Here is a 19618-nt window from a genome sequence, read left to right on the forward strand (position 1 = left end):
GGCGTCATTGGGCATCAAGACAGGATACACCCTGGACGGAGTGCCAACCCATCGCAGGGCACACACACACACACACACAGTCATTCATTCACTCATGCAATCACACACTAGGGACAATTTTCCAGAGATGCCAATCAACTGAAGATTATATTGATGAACAAAATGTGCAAGAGATGATGGAAAATTCCTGCTGGCTTTTACCGATGGAACCAGAGTGACAATCAGTTCCAGGTTGGTCTAAACAATACATCATCCCTGCAGCGCTCTATTGGTTATTCTGACACATTAATGATTCTTATTGGCTATTCTGAAATATCAGAGATTCTTTTTGGCTATTCTGAATTATCAGTGAATCCTATTCTGACACATCAATGATTCCTATTGGCTATTCTGAAATATCAGTGTTTTAGTTTGCTCATGCTAACTAAATATCATCAGTGCGGGAAAGCTTAACAATTGAAATAATTTTTAGGTTATATAATCCCTATGTTCAAAGAAACTTCTCAGAAAAGTTTCTAACCAAAATCCTAAATGATTTTGTCAACTTAACTGGTAGCTTATAGTGCTAATAGTCTTAAATTCTTACCTGATACATAATACAGAATGTATCGGTATGAGGTACTGAGGTAAAGCAAGTGTCCATGTGAGACCGAGAACACAGTTTGTCTTATGAATCAATAAACAAGCAAATAAACAAAAGATAGCTATGAAAATCAACCACTGCTGAAAACCTGAACAAAAAAACATGAAGCATGATAACAATATACAATGGCCTGTAGCTACCAGCACTTACATTTTTGTTGTGTAACAATAATGACTGTCCCAGCGGGAGGGACAGGGTCAATTCCAAAAGCATGCTCACTTCACTGTCCAGGTGTGTTTCCAGCCTACGGTACGATACAAACACGGACAAGGAGATGACGGGCACGTTTCCAACTCAACCCATCAACACTGATGCTGGTGCAGACCTGACAACCATGTTCCTCTAGCACTCTAGAAAAGAAATCCCAGCTGCAAAGCAACACCATGACCTGTCTGTTGTTGTGTTCATAATCTGACTCTGCTTAGAATGGGTGGAGCTGTTGCCTGTGCTTGTAAACAGAATGGGCCTGAAGAGCAGAGACAGCATTTTTCGAACTTTCGTACCGAACACCACAGCTCGCTGTGTGTCGGACCAGCTCCAGAGAACACACCCCCTCCCCGAATGACATATGGGTCCAGCCATCCAGAGAGATGTTAGAGCGTTAAACAGCCTAAACAGGCATGACAGGACTATAGAGCAGCATATCAGCATTAGTATGCTTGTGTGCCCAGCGTCAGAGCTACACTCAGAGCACCGGCAGTGCAAAGAAAGATGTGGTTCACCAGAGAAGAGAATATCGATGCTCAACTTACTATACATAGTGTACAGTAAACTTCCTGCATGAGGCAATCATGTGCACTTTAATAAACACAGAAGAAAAAACAGTCAACCTGATCAAAGATACGAAAAAGAAAATTGTCCAAATGCCTGCAATGCTCCCGCAACATAGTGACATTTTTGAATGCAATTCTCTCTTTTTTCACTTTTGAGACTATTCATTCATTCATTCATTCATTTTCTACCGCTTATCCGAACTTCTCGGGTCACAGGGAGCCTGTGCCTATCTCAGGCGTCATCGGGCATCAAGGCAGGATACACCCTGGACGGAGTGCCAACCCATCGCAGGGCACACACACACTCTCATTCACTCACGCCCTCACACACTACAGACAATTTTCCAGAGATGCCAATCAACCTACCATGCATATCTTTGGACCGGGGGAGGAATCCGGAGTACCCGGAGGAAACCCCCGAGGCACTTGGAGAACATGCAAACTCCACACACACAAGGTGGAGACGGGAATCGAACCGCACAACCCTGGAGGTGTGAGGCAAATGTGCTAACCACTAAGCCACCGTGCCCCCCTACTTTTGAGACTAACTCAATGTAAAACTGTATTTAACATTTCTTCATATGAATGGCTTTGCCAGGCCAGGACACCTAAATGAGAAAATATACATTTACATTTATGGCATTTGGCAGACAGCCTTACACAGAGCGACTTAGAATTTTATCTCATTTATACAGCTGAGCAATTCAGGATTGAGGGCCTTGCATGGGGGCCTGGGAGCCGTAACCACTGAGCTACCACTTACTCCTGCAAATGTGTCTACAGCCTTTAAAGGCCTTTATTTCTGTCTTCATTCATTCATTCATCTTCTACCGCTTATCCGAACTACCTCGGGTCACGGGGAGCCTGTGCCTATCTCAGGCGTCATTGGGCATCAAGGCAGGGTACACCCTGGATGGAGTGCCAACCCATTGCAGGGCACACACACACACACTCATTCACTCGCGCAATCACACACTAGGGACAATTTTCCAGAGATGCCAATCAACCTACCATGCATGTCTTTGGACCGGGGGAGGAAACCGGAGTACCTGGAGGAAACCCCCGAGGCACGGGGAGAACATGCAAACTCCACACACACAAGGTGGAGGCGGGAATCGAACCCCGACCCTGGAGGTGTGAGGCGAACGTGCTAACCACTAAGCCACCGTGCCCCCCTTATTTCTGTCTTGTGCAACTTAAAAAAGTTCCTGCTGTAGCACTGAATCCAGCCACATAAAGACGGGAAAGATAGCACACCAAGTAGTAGATCCTAACTCTAGTAGATAATAATTCTAGATCTTTTTCATGGCCACTGTTTATGGCACACACAAACACACACAAACACATACATACACAAGCTAGGAGGCCTGAAAGAGATGGAGGCTGACATGACGATAAATGCTGGGAGAGATTACATCGCTGTTGGTGTGAGGTGACTGAGCCCAGTCTGGCATGTTTGATCTCCTCTCCCTATCCACACACACACACATACACACACACACACACACACACACACACACACACACGCCACTTGACACTTCAAGAATGAGCTGCCCTTGGAGAGCTTCATCAAACAAAGAGACGGCATGGGCACAGATGAACACGCAGGCATGTTAACAAGAGACGCGGCTGCAACATTAAGTGGGATGGCGTTTCCCTACACACACACATACACACATACAGCTCACTGCGCTGTCAGGAGCAGCGGCCTCAAAAAATCATCTGTGCATGAGAGAAAACAATTTTAATATGTATGAAAGGGGAAAGAGACTGTGGAGAAAAATGCTACTATCATAACGTAAGCAGGCCGGGATCACGCCGGGACATGGTGCACAACAAGTTCTTTTTTTTTTTTTCAGTATATCTGCCATTCAGTGACACAATTCACTCAGGTAAATTGCTGCAACGATAAACAAATGACCAGAAGGGGCTTGGATAAAATGAATCAACTTTAACCTACAACCAGAGACTTCATTTTATCTCAGCTCTTCATCTAATAATGGCTCTCCTTTAATCAAAAGTCTCTGTTGTGGCCACATCACAGCCTCTTCACCAGCCTGGTGCTTAGCTCTGTTAACTCAGCACTCTGATGCATCAAGGCCACCGTGCCATTTACACAGTCCAATCAATGGCAACAAACGACAGCACTCTGCTCTCAAATGGCCTTTTTCTTTTTCATCATTTCGACGCTAGCCCTTTTCGTTTTCAGTAGAGGCCGCCGAGGTGCCGAGGGTTAATGTGCTCTAAAATGCGCCAGCTCTTTCGCTGAGGCTCCGGGTTTTAGTGCCACCGCTTCAAATGTTTTCCCCATTAAACTCCTGACCTCACTCCAAGGCCAAGAGCAAGCAAAAAGGGGGGAAAAAAAATCAAACTCAGAGGGTAGGGCTGATTCATGTGTTAAAATACAGACCATTTCCCAGGACATGTTTGAATACAGCAACGTGTCTGAGGGAGAGGATTTATTTTTCGCCTCTGATCCTAAACACAGACTTTCGCAGTCATTTCAGGTCCCACAGGACAAGCAACCTGACTAGCAGACTGTCCCCTGTTCAATGGTTCGATCGTTTCACATGTTCTCCCTCTACTTTTATGCAAGGTTCCTGTCATCGTCCACAAACCTGCTAGTAAGTGGGCTGGTTTTACTAAATCACCCCAAAGTGTGAATGTGTGTTGTAATGTTTGTGGTTTTAATTGACACACCACAAGCGCCACAACCTTCATACCTGTGACACTTGATAATAACAGCTGACAGTGAATCGGCTGTTACTGTAAGGACGCATCTACTGGAAGACATTTTGTGATAATCATAAATAAATCAAACAAAACGGAACAGGGCTAAAACAGTTCCATAATAATGATAATCTGAGCTCTAATAAAAAAAAAAAAAATCAGTCAAGGATCATATTTGTATTCCAACAATATGAGACCAGCCAGTCAACTTAACAAAACTCTACCACGACAAGCATAATCCTGTGCTTAACTATTACCTTCCTTCCTTCCTGTTTTCCTTCATGATTTCCTTCCTGTTTTCCTTCCTTTCCTTCTGTCCTGATTGCTTTCCTTGTTTTTTTCTTTCCTTCCTTCCTACCTACCTTCCTTCCTGCCTTCCTTCCGTCCTCAGTGAGATGTCTGTACCAAAAACCTAACCAAAACAAAAGCTCTCTCCCTCTCTCTCTCTCTCTCTCTCTCTCTCTCTCTGTCTCTCTCTCTCTGTGTGTGTGTCAGCATTTATTGGTCTGACATAAAAATATTAATTTCATATGACTTGGTGTGTAAAACTCATGAATGCAAGTGTTATATGTAAAATAATGGCGATTTTGATATAACAGCATTAAACAGAAGAGGAAAGGAAAAAGTAAGATTCTGGTTGTACAAAAAGACTTCCTTCCATCCTTCCTTCCTTCGTACCTAGTAATTTACAGAGCAACACATATTTATTATTTGTCATTTGTGTTGCAGACACTGCTCTAATAATTAAACACACATGTCTGTTGGTTTTATATTAAAATCATTAAAAATCAAACAAAGCCTTAACTATAAAAAGTTTTGCCTCTGTTTTTTCTGTTCCACACCCCAATGATTCATGTGTCAGGATTCGAGTGTAGAAATGCAATCCATCCTTTAATATAATCCTACACGAACAGAACTAATACACATAAGGACAAGTAAAGGCTCAGTAGCTCACTGCAGCCTGCTTCCTGGATGCTGTTTCTGTTAATCACTCTCATGCAATGAGCATTTCTGTGGCCACAATCTGCTAGTCAAATACCACACCTTCTAATTTGTGGATTGAATTTTAAGGCACATGACACTTGTAAAATAGCCATGAGTTGTGTGAGCAGAGTTCACGTCGCAGCCAAACAACTTTTGAGGCTATAATGGAAAATTATGATTTGAAAGCAGAAGTGTTATCTGTGCTGAATTTCATCGGGTTTGCTGCTTTCCTGTCTGTGGGGAACAAATGTTATTTTAATAACCACATCCCCATGAAGCGCAGCAACAGATTCATTCGTTTTTTAAAAGTTTGTTTAGTTATTAGAAGCAACAAACTTTGGGACATAAAATGCATATAATGGAAAAAAGGTGAAATTTTTTAGTGTATTACATTTTGAGATGTTTACGCTGCAAGCACTAAACAAAGCCAGTACATTAAATCTTATTTCTTTCTTAAGGTGTGTGAATCACAGACTATTTAAAGATTAGTGATGAGACTTACATAGCAAAGCATCATGTCTTCTCATGTTGCCCGAATTGTACTATGCCCATTTACATTTACAGCATTTGGTGACTTCGATTTTTATACAACTGAGAAATTGAGGGTTAAGGGCCTTGCTCAGGGGCCCAGCAGTGGCAGCTCGGTGGACCTGGGATTCAAACTCACAATCCTCCAATCATCCAACACTATAAACACAAGGCTACCTTTATTTACCTTTACATATTGGGACTGGACCAAATGAAAGCTACTTATAAATGCTATGTTATTCGAAACAATGGAATTAAACACAAATATAACTACACTAATAAAGGTCTATGTTGTATACAATAAAATGTCTCATACGTTAAGTAAAAAACCCAACACGTGCACTGTTATAGGAAAATAATGAACATCATGGACATGTGATCACTTTTATTTAATTACCACACACCTCAAAGTCCTCTTGTCTAGCATGTTTAAAAAAATTGTTTGGATGATCCTTTTTACCAGTACACTGGAGATCACTTCCACAGGCATAATGGAAATCAACTCATCAAACATTTCAATCAGTATAAATAAAAGAATTATTTTATCGCCACACGTCTAAAATACAACGAGGCATAAAAGTGTTATATTTCAGTCTAAGATGTTTTTCCCCTTTGTTGATAACCTTACAGAAAATTTTACTAATCGAATAAAACACCTTCAAATATTAGCTGCTTATGAACAAGCACTTGGGGCATCTTGCAGAGCAGAAATGGGTCTAATATCATGATTTACTTTGAAAATAGAAACATTAGTGTCAGAAGGCTAACTAGGCTACCCTAAAAGGCTACGTAATTGTAAATACTTGTTTAAGGTAAAAAGGTATAAAAAAACATGTCTGGGTAAAAGCATGTAAAAAAATAATCAAAAAATTGTAGAAACATGTCTGGAGTAAGAAAGTGTAAAAACCTGTCTGAGGTAAAAACATGTAAAAAAAAAAAGTGTAGAAACATGTCTGGAGTAAGAAAGTGTAAAAACCTGTCTGAGGTAAAATCATGTAAAAAAAAAAAAAAAAAACTGTAGAAACATGTCTGAGGTAAAAACATGTAAAAAAAAAGTGTAGAAACATGTCTGGAGTAAGAAAGTGTAAAAACATGTCTGAGGTAAAATCATGTAAAAAAAAAAAAAAAAGTGTAGAAACATGTCTGAGGTAAAAACATGTAAAAAAAAAGTGTAGAAACATGTCTGGAGTAAGAAAGTGTAAAAACATGTCTGAGGTAAAATCATGTAAAAAAAAAAGTGTAGAAACATGTCTGAGGTAAAAACATGTAAAAAAAAAGTGTAGAAACATGTCTGGAGTAAGAAAGTGTAAAAACATGTCTGAGGTAAAGACTTGAAAAAAACATGTCTGAGGTAAAAGCGTATAAAAAAAACACACGAGTACATGTAAAAAAAAAAAAAAACACGTGTAAATACTTGTCTGGAGTAAGAATGTGTAAAATCGTGTCTGATGAAAAAACAAGAAAAAAAAATATAGAGGAAGAAACATTTGTAAGATAAAAAATCCAAGCTGTTTTTGCTTTTTTGAATTTTTCTATAAAAATATTTCCAATCCCCAAGAAATCCAACGTAAAAAAAGTTACAAATAGGAACAAGTCAACAGAGTCATTGATGCTCATTGGGATTTCTAGTGACAAACTGATCCTGTCACTGATACGTATATACTTCACCAGCTACAATTTCAAGGCTACATATGTCCTCTTTTGATTTTATTTATGTATTTCTTATTTCCCAGGTCAAAATGTCTGTTTAGAAATTTCATGCATGCAGATTTTGGTTAAGAGCCTGTACTTGATGCTGTTGTAACTCATTCATCTCAAGCTTTGACATATTGTTCATTCTGAACTGCATTTTTGCTCATCATGGCTGTTAAGAGTGGTTGTTTTCGAGTTATCTTACCCTTTCCTGTCAGTCTGAACTAGTCTGGAGATTCTCCTCTGACCTCTCTTATCACTGTGGAGTTTCAGCTTGCAGAGCTGCCACTCACAGGATTATTTCCTTCCTGCACCATTCTGTGCAAACTTTAGAGACTGTTGTGTGTAAAATCTCCCAGGAGATCAGCAGTTTCTGAAACACTCAAACCAACCCTTCAAACATGCTGCGGTTCAAGTCACTGATATCATAAATTTCCCTTTCTCAAGATGGATGTGAACATTAAATGAAGCTCTTGACATGTACCTGTATGAGTTCATGTATTTCATGATTAGCTGATTAGATAAGTGCATGAACAATGTCTACCGATATCAAATAAAATGGCCAGTAAATATTTTTTCTTTTTAAATAAAGCAGCGACATGCACTATCCTGCCTAGTATATGTTCTCTAACTAACCTAGTTCTGTAGCTAGTTTACCATTTATTAGTAGTAGCTATAGGGTTGGTGGTTTGATTCCCACCTCTGCCCTCTGTGTGTTTGTGTGTGAGGAGTTAGAATGTTCTCCCCGTGCTTCAGAGGTTTCTTTTGGGAACTCTGGATTCCTCCACTAGTCCAAAGACATGCATCTCTGGATTGTCCATAGTATGTGAGTGTGTGTATGTTAGCGTCCCCTGCCTTGTGCCCCGAATCCCCTGTAATAGACTCCAGGCTCCCTGTGTAGGAAAAGTACTACAGAAAATGCATGGATGGATCAATATATGTGAAATAATGACTGGTTGAACAACAGTGTTAAAATGGTTGTGTACTGAAGCTTTGGAGAAAGAAAAAGTTTCTGGTGCTACTGTATGAGACTTTATGCAGCCGCAGCCAAGTGGGATATCATTTTTCTTTGGCTGAGCAACTGTTTCTTAAAATTTGGAATATTGGAAATTAATTATTAGAAATGTTTATTTCCACATGTCTTCCTACATCAACTGACTAATTTTTACTGGTGCGGTTCTCCATGTTTTAACTGATGACCTAAAAAAAAAAGCACCTAATGCTACTGGTCATGTTTCTAAAAAGTTTTAGCATTTTCAACTTTGAATGCGTTCTGCAATGACAAAGCTGTTTAAAAGCGGACACATTCTTAACACCTTGAGGCATCTTTCCAGAGGACGGCATATAAACATGCCGGGAGTTGAGGAAAAAAAAACAAAGCCCAAGCCCAAAGTGCTTCAGCAAGCTTAAAGACTGGAGTTATTATAAATGTTATGGAAAAGCCATACAATCAATCCCATTAATTAATTCAGCGATTATTAATATTAAATGTGCTTATTTACATACATGATAAAGCAAGATTCTGTTTCTTTTTGGCGCCTCGGAGGGTTTTTACAAGAGAAAAGATCCCTGCGCCGTGATGTTTCAAGGTCACACCTGTGGAGAAAGAAGTGTGTACAAATGCAGTCACAGGTTTTCTTTCAATAAAAACCCATCAGCGATGGCCTCAGCCTGCAGACTCAAAGAGAATCAAACTAAAATGGCCCAGGCTGTTATTGTACAAGAACAGCGGAGAACAAGACAACGTTTCCACTCCTGTGTAATGGTCGGATTCTATTAACTTAGGCGAATGGGCAAGAAAGAAGCAGCAGCAGCAGCCAGTAATAGTCCCTTTCCTGGCTTGTTGACACATTTTCCCTCTTTCATTTCACTGGCTGTCTCTCTCTTCTCTGCACATCAAACGCTAATGTTGCCTTCAAATTCTTTTTCCTTTCTGTCTGCCAACATTGGCATCACAGGAAATTGCACTGGAATTGGCAGGCCTTTTGCTTTCAAGTTCATTCCACTTCCAAACAAAGAGCCCGACTCCTGTCATCAGTGCGGGCGCTCATGTTGCTTCCCTTCTGTTTGCTCTCCATTTCCTGATCACTCTGACACAAACACGAGACATTTATCTAATTCGGCGCATCTTAAAAATTTTGCCCAAGGCCTAATTTTCTCTCCATAGATGACTGCACGGCTGGTGCATGTATACTTCATCATTCAGCAAAAATTAATGAGAAGTTGGAGAGAAAAAAAAAACGGATATTCAGCACTAAAAACTCTAGGATCTAGGAAAAGAACAGGTTTTTTTTTTTGTCCTGTTGCAGCTCACTTGAGCAGCTTCATTTACAGCAGCATGGATGGTGAGATCTCCTCTGAGGTGGCTAACTCTGTGAAATCAGTCTCGCCACATGCGTGTCTTGGTCAGAGAGAGAACTGGCACGTCGTTGGAGAGAGAAGGGGAAAGGTGAAATTTCTCCCATCACATCCTGAGAAGTTAGTGGATCACTCAGACAAGAGGAAAAACCTGAGGTTCACAGCAGAGAGACTAAAATCTCACTATAAATATTTTAAAAGCGACACGAGGTGCATGTAAGGCAGGACGCTGAGAATATTCTTTATACAGTAAACAAGGGTTTGGAGTGATGGTGTGATTTTGATAGCGTCAGAAATTACAACACGGTTTCGTCCGTTTATAAGTTGGTTTAACGTATTGCTGGTTTATAATAATGATTCGTTTAACTGTTATTTTAGTAGTAAATATAAATCCCATTATTTAAAATAAATAGAACATTTAAAGAGTTAGATATGAAGTGAAAGACAAATAAAGACCACACTGATTAAAGTGAACCTTAGTTGATACGCTGGGTGATACATTCACAGCGTTCCTTCATTCATTCGTCCTGTGGATGGTTTAAATTTCGACCTTATTGAGGCGATTTAAATCAAGAATTATTTATTTGTCATACACATAAATACACAGGGTAGGAAATGTAGTGAAATGCTTTTTGATCCTTTGTGATAGAAGTCGAACAAAACAGAATAAAAACAAAAGGAAATAATAAAATGAAATATTAAAAATTGAATAAAAATTGTTACAACAGAAATAGAAAATTAATGATGTGTACATGCCAAGGGAAAACTATATAGAAAATATAAAAAAAATATATGAATGAGTATGGCTCTGTAGCAGAACAGTATGACTATTGTGAATAAAGCAAAGTGATAAATGCATTAAAAAAACAAATTCTGTAGCTGAGATTGAGATACTGTCAGAAGCAGTATTTCTACATTTCTTTCTACATTTCTACATGCTTTACCCCTCCAAAAAAGAAACATCTTCTAGTTTGAGCCATGCCTATTTTGGATTAAATCTTATGTAATCTGGTGAAATTGTCTCACAGGCCTAGATTTTATACCTAAAATACAACTAAAAATCCAATTACCTCCAATTTTGTGAAAATGTTTTTGAAATATTGTCATATTTTCCATCTCTGCCCATAGATCCACGACCTTCTAGTTGATTATTCAGTTTTCAAAGCTCTGCGGATGCACATTCACCTCCGAGCTAGCATAAGTGCTAAACCTGCTTACTCCAAAGGTATTGTATAAATTACGGCTTTGAAGAGGGAATTTGCATTCAGTGGCTGAGTGTCTAGCTTTGTCTTGTGTAGCTTTGTCTTGTGCCATGCTGAAGACACACACACACACACAAACTGCAGGGAGCAGATGACAGCAGAAGTGAGGTCACCGGGGTCACTGTTAGATGCCGGTGACGTAATCCAGTCTTGCCGGTCCAAGCGATCTGAAAGTACCAAACTGAGCACATACCCATTCACAGCAAATCCATGTCTATTTCTCACCAGACATACACTCTATGTGAATAAATTCCTTAAAGCACTGCGTTTGTTAGGACAGACAGTGTTTTTATCTTAATTTACTTCACATCGATGGGACACTTTAAAGAACGTAAATAACTAAACAAATGTAACTAATGATTTTCCACAGCTGTAGTGCAACTGACTGTACAGCGCAAATGATTCTTTTCCGTAAATTCAATAAACCGTAAGACAATGGGTGTACCAGTTCATTTTTCCTCGGGACTCCAGTCTTGAATTTAAATGGTACAACCCGGTGCCAAATGACAGCCTGAAGCAGTCTTTGTGAAGATCAGAAGAAAACCTCGAAGACACTGCCAAGTGCTCAATGCCGTCAAAGCCAAAATATCACTCATTAGAGGTCTAACTTTAATCAGAGATACAAACGATAATCCTCCTGAGGGACAAACGCCAAACACTGACATGAGTAAGCAAACATTGACATTATTCCAAGATCAGCATCGGTCTCGTGCCAAACTGCTGGATAAACCACACGCTACATGAATGTTCCTTAAGCTGACCGTGTGCTTGGATCCGGTTCTTCTCAGTTTCCCTTAGTATTGTAGTAAAAAATGTTGTTGTTATTTCACAGCTTCTACGTTCTCTCATCTTGGTAGGGATTATAAGAGGTCAGGTTTTCTTGGGAGCAGGAGGCCTTATGTGCCAACAGCTCTCTGGAGACACATTAAATCTATGAGCAACAAGCCTGGCTAAATATAGCAGCATGGCAGGGGGACGCGGAGTGAAGCTCAGAATAACTCAGACAGCTTTAGTGGACCAAGAAGGCCAAACACAGCAAATTGGTCAATGGGACGTAAAACCTCACGTGAAATTAAAAAACAAATCTTACAGGTTCTAACTTCATTATAACATATACTGTATATGGTTAAAGAGCGATATCTGAGTGCAGCATGAGTAAATGTTTCTGTTCTGCATTTCATATACAGACAGAGACAGAGAAAAATGTCCCTTGTTGCCTGAGTGACAGGATGATCAACCAAATTATAGGATAAGATACGAGTAAATGAATGTTCTCTTGAATTGTCTTGGACAAAGAATGGTAACACCCTCATGTAAAACATTGTATTTAAATAAATTCTATTATGAGCAAGAAATAAAACATGATGGATGGACACCGGAGACGATGGACATGTCTGATGATTTTGTGTACCGACTACCACACTGCAAACACTTTAATAATTTATTTTTGTTTAGATTTACCTTCTGACCAATACGAGTTGATATTTCAACAGTGCTGTGGTATAAAGATTAATAAAAGCATACCTGTTGTTGAGGATATGGCATCGTGCCCATGCTCATCTGTCCCCTTCCCTGCATGGCCATCGGGTATCTGTGTGTAGAAGGAGATCCGTACGGCTGACTGGGATAGGGGACACCTTGCTGCTGCTGGGAGTACGGACTGCTGCTCATCCCATACATTTGTGAGCGCTTCATCACCATGAAGTCCATAGACCCCACCTGAAAAAAGACAGACACTGCATTTATCTAACCAGCCTCAAACCTCGGCGACTCCGAAAAGGTGAAAAAATACGAGTAGACAGTTCCTGCCTGGGGCGCTTTAGATTTATTTTAGGGTCCCCCCACTCCTCTAAACACTCAAACCCAACCCATCCACCCCTCCTCATGACTCAGTGAGTCAACAGGAAAATTCTGGCATGTCAGGTTAACATTAATCTGTCACCCAAAGTGTGGAATCCATGACGGGGTGGATTATGTCAGGTCTGATGTGTGTGCGCCAGCCTGCTGGATCACAGATGATTTATGGCATTTGTTCCTGCTGTCTTTTTCAGTCAGAGTCACTGTGCAGATCTTTTCCTGCATCCCTAAGCAATACCAGCACTGGATATTTGATGGTGAATGCCTCTGTGAACTCCACACGCACACACACATGCACACGCACTTGCACACATATATTTCCATGTTGACTTATCGAGATGTTCAATTGTATAAAACTTTTACTGCATTTAAAATCATTTATACAGTAGTCTGATTTCAGATGAAAAACATTACAAGTGCAGTGTGTGTGTGTGTGAGAGAGAGAGAGAGAGAGAGAGAGAGAGTGCAAATGATGGCGTTCTTGTGTGCTCTTAATGTGTGACAAAACATCAACACATACCAATATAGAGTATTTACTCCCACCCACAAGCATATTAGCAAGTTTTTGATAAATCCCTTTAAACGCATTATGACCAAAATATAATACAGCCAAATTTCCCCCCACATCTACTCACTTAGGTTTGGGATAAAAAAAAATAAGAGAAACCTCCACTCTGTGGTAAAATAAAAAGTGTTCATATGCGGTTTGGGTGCTTTTAACAATGGTCACAAAGCAGCTTAAAAATAAATAAATAAAATATTAAAACAAAAAATTATATATTTTATTTTTTTATTTATTTATTTGTTTGTTTACATATTTATTTATTTGCTTTTTTCTTTTTATTTGCATTTTTATTTATTTTTTCATTTATTTTTAAGCTGCTTTGATACAGAATAAATGAAACAAACAAATATGTGAATTCCTGATAAAGGTAACGAGTCTGTAGCCACATAGTTCTTGGTTTAGCATATTTTGTCTGTGACCCCGTTGCTGGCAAACATCTTTATTTTTCCTTGATATATCTAACATGAAGGTGATGTATTGCGCATGTTACGATATTTACAGGAGAGTTTTAAGTAAAAATTGTATATCGTCAATAAGATGCTTCTTAGCTGATGTGTGTATTTGCGGCAGGAGGCGGGTCCAAGCCCAATGCTTACAGCATTGAGCTGGGATGCATCACTGTAAGGTGTCTTATGTGATTCTAAATTGTTAGAAACCTTCGAGAGTTTTATTATGAATAAATACTAAATAAGGAACATGTACAACAAGTTTTTTTTGTTTTGTAATAGTTTTATAGAAAGTAAGCAGAGTTTTTTTTCTTTCTCATGTCTATTATGCCTATTGTATGAAATCTGCATATCCCGGGCATCCAGACTTCAGATTTGCCCTGTATTTGGGGGGGGAAAAAAAACCACACTAAGTTGTCACACTAAGCCTTTATGTTGAAACGTTTTGTCCATAAATACTTTGCCCATGCAGTTGCACTGTTCTAATCCACTACACCTTACCTCTGAACAATTAGCAGTCATGACATAGTCAAGCGTGTAAAATTCAGCTTTGGACAATCCATTCAAATATATAGCACCGTTAATTAGGTATCAGCAGCTAAAAGGCAGCGCTGATGAAAGTGCGAATGTGGGCCACTGTGCCATTGGTGATATGGGACACGGTAAAGGCATTTGCTCAAGAGGAATTGCTTTGAACCAAAAAAAAAAAAAAAAAGACAGAATACACAAGCAGAATACAAGCAAATCTTATTGCTGACACCAGAACAGGAAGTGAGCTTGGAGATCCCCCAGATTGAAGAGATGCTTTCTGAGGAAAAAATGCTCCCTTATTTGCCTATTTGCATTTTCCAGCAGTCACTCCAGCCTCTTCTCTGAATTGTCTGACCGACACACAGGCTATCATTACAGATGAAAAGAACCTTTTTTAGATGTTTGTGGAGTAAAAGTGACAGCAGATAGCGAGATGAGGGCAACTGCAGGAAAGCAGAAACAGCAGCAGCAGCAGAACCAATCGGTCTATTTGAAATGTAGGGAAATCCCAGGCCTAATCTACTGCCACTTCAGCACACCATGATGCGGCCTGCTGTAAAAACAGCTACAGGATTACACCCGGATGACTGCTGTACAGATTCCAGCTATAATAAGCAGCCTAAGCTTTACTGAGTGCTACTTGGCTTAACAGCTAGCTAGCTTGTTAACTAGCATACTGTCTTTAACAAAAACTCCCACATGTCTATATGGAGTTTATCTATCTTACATGTAGCCAATGTTTTAAAGTATTAGGTTGGTATTGAAAAAGCTTGCTTGTGCTGCGATGGAGTTAAATAAATAGCTAGATTGTGATAAGGTATAGGTACATCGACCAGCCATAACTTTAAAGCCACTGAGAGGTGAAGTGAATAACGTTGATCATCTTGTAGAATGAGAGTATATTATGCAGCAAGTGACTGTAGTGAAGCTGAAGACGGAAAAACAAACAAGCGTAAGGATTACGGCAGTGACCTTATACAGCATGATGATGTGTCCTGAAACAATGCAAAAATTTGTTCTGGAATGGTTTGAGGAACATGACAAAGAGTTCAAGTTAGTCTGATTGAGCGTCTGTCGGATGTGCTGGACAAACTGATCTGTAGAAGCTCCACCTCACAACCTACAAGACTTAAAGTATCTGCTACCTATGTTTCAGTGCCAGATCTTTGGTCTTGTGGAGTCCATGGCTCAATGTTTCAGAGCTGAACAGTGCAATGCAGCAGGATCTAAAACAGTATTAGGCAGGTGGTTTTAATATACTGTAGTTGTCAGGAATGCGGTTATTGAATTAAGCATCATTGTGATCAACTTAGAGGCTATTAACTTAATACTTTATCTATGTATTTCCAATAACATATTAAATAAATAAATAAAGAAAGAAATAAAGAAATAAATAAATAACTGCAAGGTTATAAAAAGTCCAGAAGGTTCCTTTATTAAAGCTGACCTCAAGGTCAGACTTTTTTGGTCACCACATCTGGCATAAATACTAAAAATAAATACTCTTTAATAGATGTTTTTTTTCTGCCTGTTTGCAATTATTGGTCAGTTATTTAAGGCTTGTCAGATCTTGAAAGCTTTTTTTTCCCTTTGACCAAAGTGCATCTACAAGCCTCTTTAGTTCATTTAGTTCATGATGCTAATAAAAGCACAGTTATTGCTAAATAAATCTACTATCTCTGGCAAATAGCTTGCTTTCTTGAGATCACAAAAATATATAAATATAAATAACGATAGTATAATACTAGAACGTCTCCCACTATGTTCCACAGTAACTACACTATGCCTCACAAACATAAACGACATCAAATTTTAAAATGCACAATTTCATATAAAAAAAGAGAAAACAAGAACGCATTTGAGCAGATTAGGAGTGAATAAATCTGAAGTAGGAAGCCATAGCTCAAAATTACAAACGTGATCTCGGCTCTGCCTGAATAAGGAAGCCATCCACTCTGTGTTTTAATGTAGGTCTACATAAGGCAGTAATAAAGCTCAAATTGAATTTATGAACTCGCTCTGTTTCAAAGTCTTGCGTGTATATTGCAAAATAAAGCTATTATCCAACAAACTACAAAATTAGGTCAGGAATGTGCCACCAAATTTGATTAAATTGCTTCTCCGAGTTGTTTCGACTCTGATTTTACGACTTCAAAACGCTTTAAATCTGCTCGTTTTAATGCGCAAAGTTGTTAATCAGCGAACAAGAAAACACTTGGCGCAAAAAGAAAAAAAAAAAAGAGGAATAGATTACGAGGTAGCAGGCTGCATATTGAGATCAAATGAGTATTAAAATGGTGCTCTGCAAACGGTTATTATCATAATTCCATTTAGACTCTACAGAAATGTGGCTTGATTGTATATCAGATTTTAGTGGGTGTCTTTTTTTTTCATGAGGCTGTTCATTCCAGCGCTGTACAGACTGTGTGTTCGTTGTGAGTTTTATAAGAGCCGCAGGTTAACGATCAGCTCAGAAAGCGAGTCTGTGCTTCAATCAAAACATGACACAGATGTACAGAACACAAACACACAAACACACACAGGCACTTTTCCCTATAATGCTGGATGGCTCTGTAAGAAAAATCAATAGTCAGTCAGACTCAAACGGATAGGTGTATCTACGAAATTAAAGCAGTAAAAGAAATAAAAGCACGGGTTTGTTAGAAAGCGCTAAATATTGGACCTATTATGATTCCAGTTATTAAATATTCTGAACGAGGTGGATGTGAGATGTAAGAAATGAAATAATCAGTTTTGATGCAGCTTGACATTTACTATTACTATTCTGAAGCTGAGTATTTTTCTACTACAGCAACAGGAAGTTTTTTCGTATAGCACAGTGGCATGGCATTTATTACAATTTTTATTTTATTAACAAAAAAATTGTGATTTTTTTTAACCATGTAAGGTTGTGGAACATATACAATACTCCTGTTATCGCTTACGTACCGGATTACACCCGGATGACTGCTGTACAGATTTCGTGTTACATGACACAGATTGTACAGAACTTTATTCTTACAGCTATAATGTGCAGCCTAAGTTTTATTGAGTGCTACTTGGCTAAACAGCTAGCTAGCTTGTTAACTAGCATAATGTCTTCAACAAAAATTCCCACATTTTTACTTTATTAACAAACAATTGCGATTTTTTTAACCATGTAATGTAGTGGAACATCTACAAACATCTATAAACACCACCTCGAGTTTGTATGTTGGAAATGAATTGGTGACTCGCTGGATGTGTGAATGTAGCATTATGCTAATTAACGAGACACGTAACAGGTTGTTTATGTTTTTTTATTTATTTTAAGTTAGAATACAGAGTGTGTGTGTGTGTGTGTGTGTATGTGTGCGCGTGTGTGTTTGGTTTGCTGCTACAAACTTAAAGTAAATTAAGTTAAGAAAATTAATATTTCAACTTTAGTCTAACAAGCATCTTTCATTTTTAAGTAACTCATAACATCAAAATAGACATTTTTTATAGAATTCTATAAATTCAATCATTAAATATGAAATCTACATCAGTAAAACTGAGATATTACCATGTGATAAATCCACTACTTTACCTCTAACATTTTCCCAGTATAGAGAATTTTCATCTCTGTGCGTTTTGCTTCTAGATTCCACAAGGCATGAACGCTTTCAGGAGGTTGAAGAAAAAGGTTGTCAGTTTTAATTGCACTTGCAAATCATCTCATGTGAAGTAAAGAGCTGTAGAAATTACAAAGCGCTCCATTAATAACAAATGAGATTAATAATAGTTAATAATAATTCCAATACCTAGATTTTTCTAATAGACAAATATTATACTTAGTTAATACTAAGCAAATGAAAAGGTTATATATATATATATATATATATATATGTATATATATATATATATATATATATATATATATATATATATATATATAAATTTTATTTCTCTATTCTAATCAGAATTTCTCTAGCCACACCCAGGCCTGATTACTGCCACACCTGTTCACAATCAAGAAATGACTTAAATAAGACCGGACTGACAAAGTGAAGTAGACCAAAAGATCCTCAAAAGCTACACATCATGCAGAGATCCAAAGAAATTCAGGAACAAATGAGAAAGAAAGTATATGAGGTCTATCACTCTGGAAAAGGTTTTAAAGCCATTTCTAAAGCTTTGGGACTCCAGCAAATCACAGTGAAAGCCATTACCCACAAATGGTGAAAACATGGAACAGTGGTGAACCTTCACAGGAGTGGCAGGCCGACCAAAATTACCCCAAGAGTGCAGCAACGACTCATCTAAGATGTCACAAAAGACCTCACAACAACATCCAAAGAACTGCAGGCCTCTCTTTCCTCAGTTAAGGTCAGTGTTCATGATTCCACCATAAGAAAGAGACCGGGCAAAAATGGCCTGCATGACAGAGTTCCAAGTCAAAACTCGCTGCTGAGCATAAAGAAAAGGCTCATCTCAGATTTGCCAGAAAACATTTTGATGATCCCAAAAAGTCTTCAGAAAAAGAACATCATTCCAACAGTAAAATATGGTGGTGGTAGTGTGATGGTCTGGAGCTGTTTTGCTGCTTCTGGACCTTTAAGACTTGCAGTGATAAATTGAACCATGAATTCTGCTGTCTACCAAAAAATCCTGAAGGACACTGTGTGGCCCTCTGTTCGTGACCTTAAGCTGAAGCGAACTTGGGTTCTGCATCAGGACAATAATCCAAAACACACCAGCAAGTCCCTTTCTGAATGGCTTAAGAAAAACAAAATGAAGACTTTGGAGTGGCCTAGTCAAAGTCCTGACCTGAACCCTATTGAGATGCTGTGCCATGACCTTAAAATGGCGGTTCATGCTTGAAAACTATCCAGTGTGGCTGAATTACAACAATTCTGCAAAGATGAGAGGACCAAAATTCCTCCACAGTGCTGTAACAGACCCATTGCAACAGTTCTTGCTGCTAAGGGTGGCCCAAGCAGTTATTAGGTTTAGGGGGCAAACACTTTTTCACACAGGGCCATGTAGCTTTGGATTTTGTTTTCCCTTAATAATATAAACCTTCAATTAAAAACTGTATGTTGTGTTTACTTGTGTTATCTTTCACTAATATTTAAATTTGTTTGATGATCTGAAACATTAAAGTGGGACAAACGTGCAAAAAAAAAAAATCAGGAAGGGGGTCAACACTTTTTCACACCACTGTATATACTTTAAAAAAACTTTTTAAAAAGTAATGAAAATTAAACCAGATAGCTAAAATAAAAAAA

The 19618-nt window shown here is 38.6% G+C and overlaps 1 protein-coding gene across 2 annotated transcripts in view; it reads right to left on the minus strand.

Moving 5' to 3' along the window:
• LOC132852222 (AT-rich interactive domain-containing protein 1B-like) overlaps positions 1 to 19618 on the minus strand; it is a 211666-nt gene that overhangs the window by 168400 nt on the left and 23648 nt on the right. For both annotated transcript variants that reach the window (XM_060879303.1, XM_060879302.1), the window contains exon 2: positions 12495 to 12689. In XM_060879303.1, coding sequence (XP_060735286.1) covers positions 12495 to 12689 — 195 coding nt within the window. The remainder of the gene's footprint in view (positions 1 to 12494; positions 12690 to 19618) is intronic.

The sequence above is a fragment of the Tachysurus vachellii genome, chromosome 10 (assembly GCF_030014155.1).
Source record: "Tachysurus vachellii isolate PV-2020 chromosome 10, HZAU_Pvac_v1, whole genome shotgun sequence".
NCBI classification, from domain to species: domain Eukaryota; kingdom Metazoa; phylum Chordata; class Actinopteri; order Siluriformes; family Bagridae; genus Tachysurus; species Tachysurus vachellii.